The 1963-nt window shown below is 47.6% G+C and overlaps 1 protein-coding gene across 2 annotated transcripts in view; it reads left to right on the forward strand.

Moving 5' to 3' along the window:
- The first annotated feature begins 208 nt into the window (after positions 1 to 208).
- The window catches only part of LOC103131998 (synaptosomal-associated protein 25-like), a 6266-nt gene continuing 4511 nt past the window's right edge, over positions 209 to 1963 (forward strand). The window contains exon 1 of one of the 2 annotated variants that reach the window (XM_016667090.1): positions 209 to 462. In XM_016667090.1, coding sequence (XP_016522576.1) covers positions 218 to 462 — 245 coding nt within the window. In that variant the 5' untranslated portion in view covers positions 209 to 217. The other variant, XM_007543750.2, reaches the window with a different exon arrangement.

The raw sequence follows: 1963 nt of genomic DNA on the forward strand, positions 1-1963 counted from the left end.
GATGATCGGATGGATGATCAGATGGATGATCAGATGGATGATCAGATGGATGATCAGATGGATGATCGGATGGATGATCAGATGGATGATCAGATGGATGATCAGATGGATGATCAGATGGATGATCAGATGGATGGATGGTTGGATGATCAGATGGATGATCAGATGGATGATCGGATGGATGATCGGATGGATGATCGGATGGATGATCAGATGGATGATCAGATGGATGGATGGTTGGATGGATCCAGACCAGGAGTCTATCTCCAGTGGCTCCCCTCTCAGACTCAGACTGACCAGGTCTGATCTGGTCCAGGTGGGTCTGAACTTCCTGTTCCTCACAGAGCAGCTGGAGCGGATCGAGGAGGGCATGGACTCCATCAACAAGGACATGAGGGAGGCGGAGAAGAACCTAACAGACATGGCTCAGTGCTGCGGCCTCTGCATTTGGCCGCTCAGGAAGTACGGCCGTCTCTGCCGGTCAATCAGCCGGTTGCCTCCTCTTGGTCCCAGCTGCATCAGAAACCGCCTGGTCTCACGTTAAAATCAAGATTCTCTCGGTCAGGATCACTGAACACCAGCAGACTCCAGTCTGGTTGGAACCACAGAGTCTCTGAAGGTTGATCAGGAGGAAATTTGATGGAACTGGGAACCAGACTGGAACTACCACTACTAGCGCCACCTGCTGGTCCAGACTGGGCCATATTTCTGAGTTCTGCAGTGTTAGAGTTTAAGTTGCTGTTTTTTCAGTTAATAGTTGCAGCTTCTTTTGACCTTGCCTGGCTCTTTTTTTCCTGTGTTTTCTGCTTCCTCCTTCTTCTCAGAGCAACTGGAGCGGATAGAGGAAGGCTTGGATCAGATCAACTCTGATATGAAGGAGGCAGAGAAAAACCTGACTGACCTGGGGAAGTGCTGCGGCCTCTGCAGCTGTGAGAAGTAGGTGGAGGTGACGCTCCCACTTCCCCCATTCAGTAAACCAGTAGCTAACCAGCTAGCAGGTTCATGTAGCGCTTCTGTAGTTCGTTTTGCTTCTAGATACCCCATCCTCATTTATTTTCCTTCTAAGCAGCCAGATTTGTCTCTAATCTGTTTCAGTTGTTGATATAAGTTGTTCTCCAGGATTTTTGAAAGTCATTTAAACTGTTTCTATGAACTTAATTGATTCCTTTGGTTCAAGGAACGCATCACAAAAACACAAGTTGTTTAAATAAAAACACCAAAAACAACACCATGTTAAGTTGTTTATCCTCCTGATGGTCCAGTCGACCCGGTTCTATTAGAACCTAATCATCTGCTCCACCTCCAGCTGCTGTGGTTTTCTTTCCCTTTGCTCTGTTCCCCTCCTGGCCTGTGGGGGCGCTGCACCAAGAACCACTGAAGGAAACGACACAAAAACCTCTGAAGTGCAACTTCCTTCTTCACCAGATGGAAACAAGATGGAGGCGTCAGATTTTACCGGCTGGAGGATTTCTCTTTAGTCTTTGGCTAAAGACCACAAGACATTTCTCCTGTTAGCGCTAGGCTAACACGTTAGCTTTGTTTGTGTTTACCCAGAATGCCCTGGGTTCTAGTCCACTTCCTGCTTTTGAAGCGGTCTCCGGTCCGCTTGGGATTCACGTTCAAACCGGACCAGAGTTCACTTCAACCGAACCCAGATTGAGGTCAGAGGACCAGAGGTCAGAGGTCGATTACTAGGCAGATGGACTGGACTTGGATTAAAGCGGTCTGAACTGGGCTAGTGGGAACGATGTAACCTAACACAGAAAATCAGATTTTGGTTCCAAAAAGGTAATTCTCAACCAGCTGCTAGCTGAAAACTTTCTTCTCAAGCATCGACTTCAGGCGATTTGCACCTAATTACTAGAGATGTGCCAATCAGGTTTTTTCCTGCCGATACCGATACCGATCACCCATGAGGGCCGATACACCGATACCGATCACCAATACCGATCACATAATTATT

The sequence above is a fragment of the Poecilia formosa genome, unplaced genomic scaffold (assembly GCF_000485575.1).
Source record: "Poecilia formosa unplaced genomic scaffold, Poecilia_formosa-5.1.2 Scaffold896, whole genome shotgun sequence".
Classification (NCBI taxonomy): Eukaryota; Metazoa; Chordata; class Actinopteri; order Cyprinodontiformes; family Poeciliidae; genus Poecilia; species Poecilia formosa.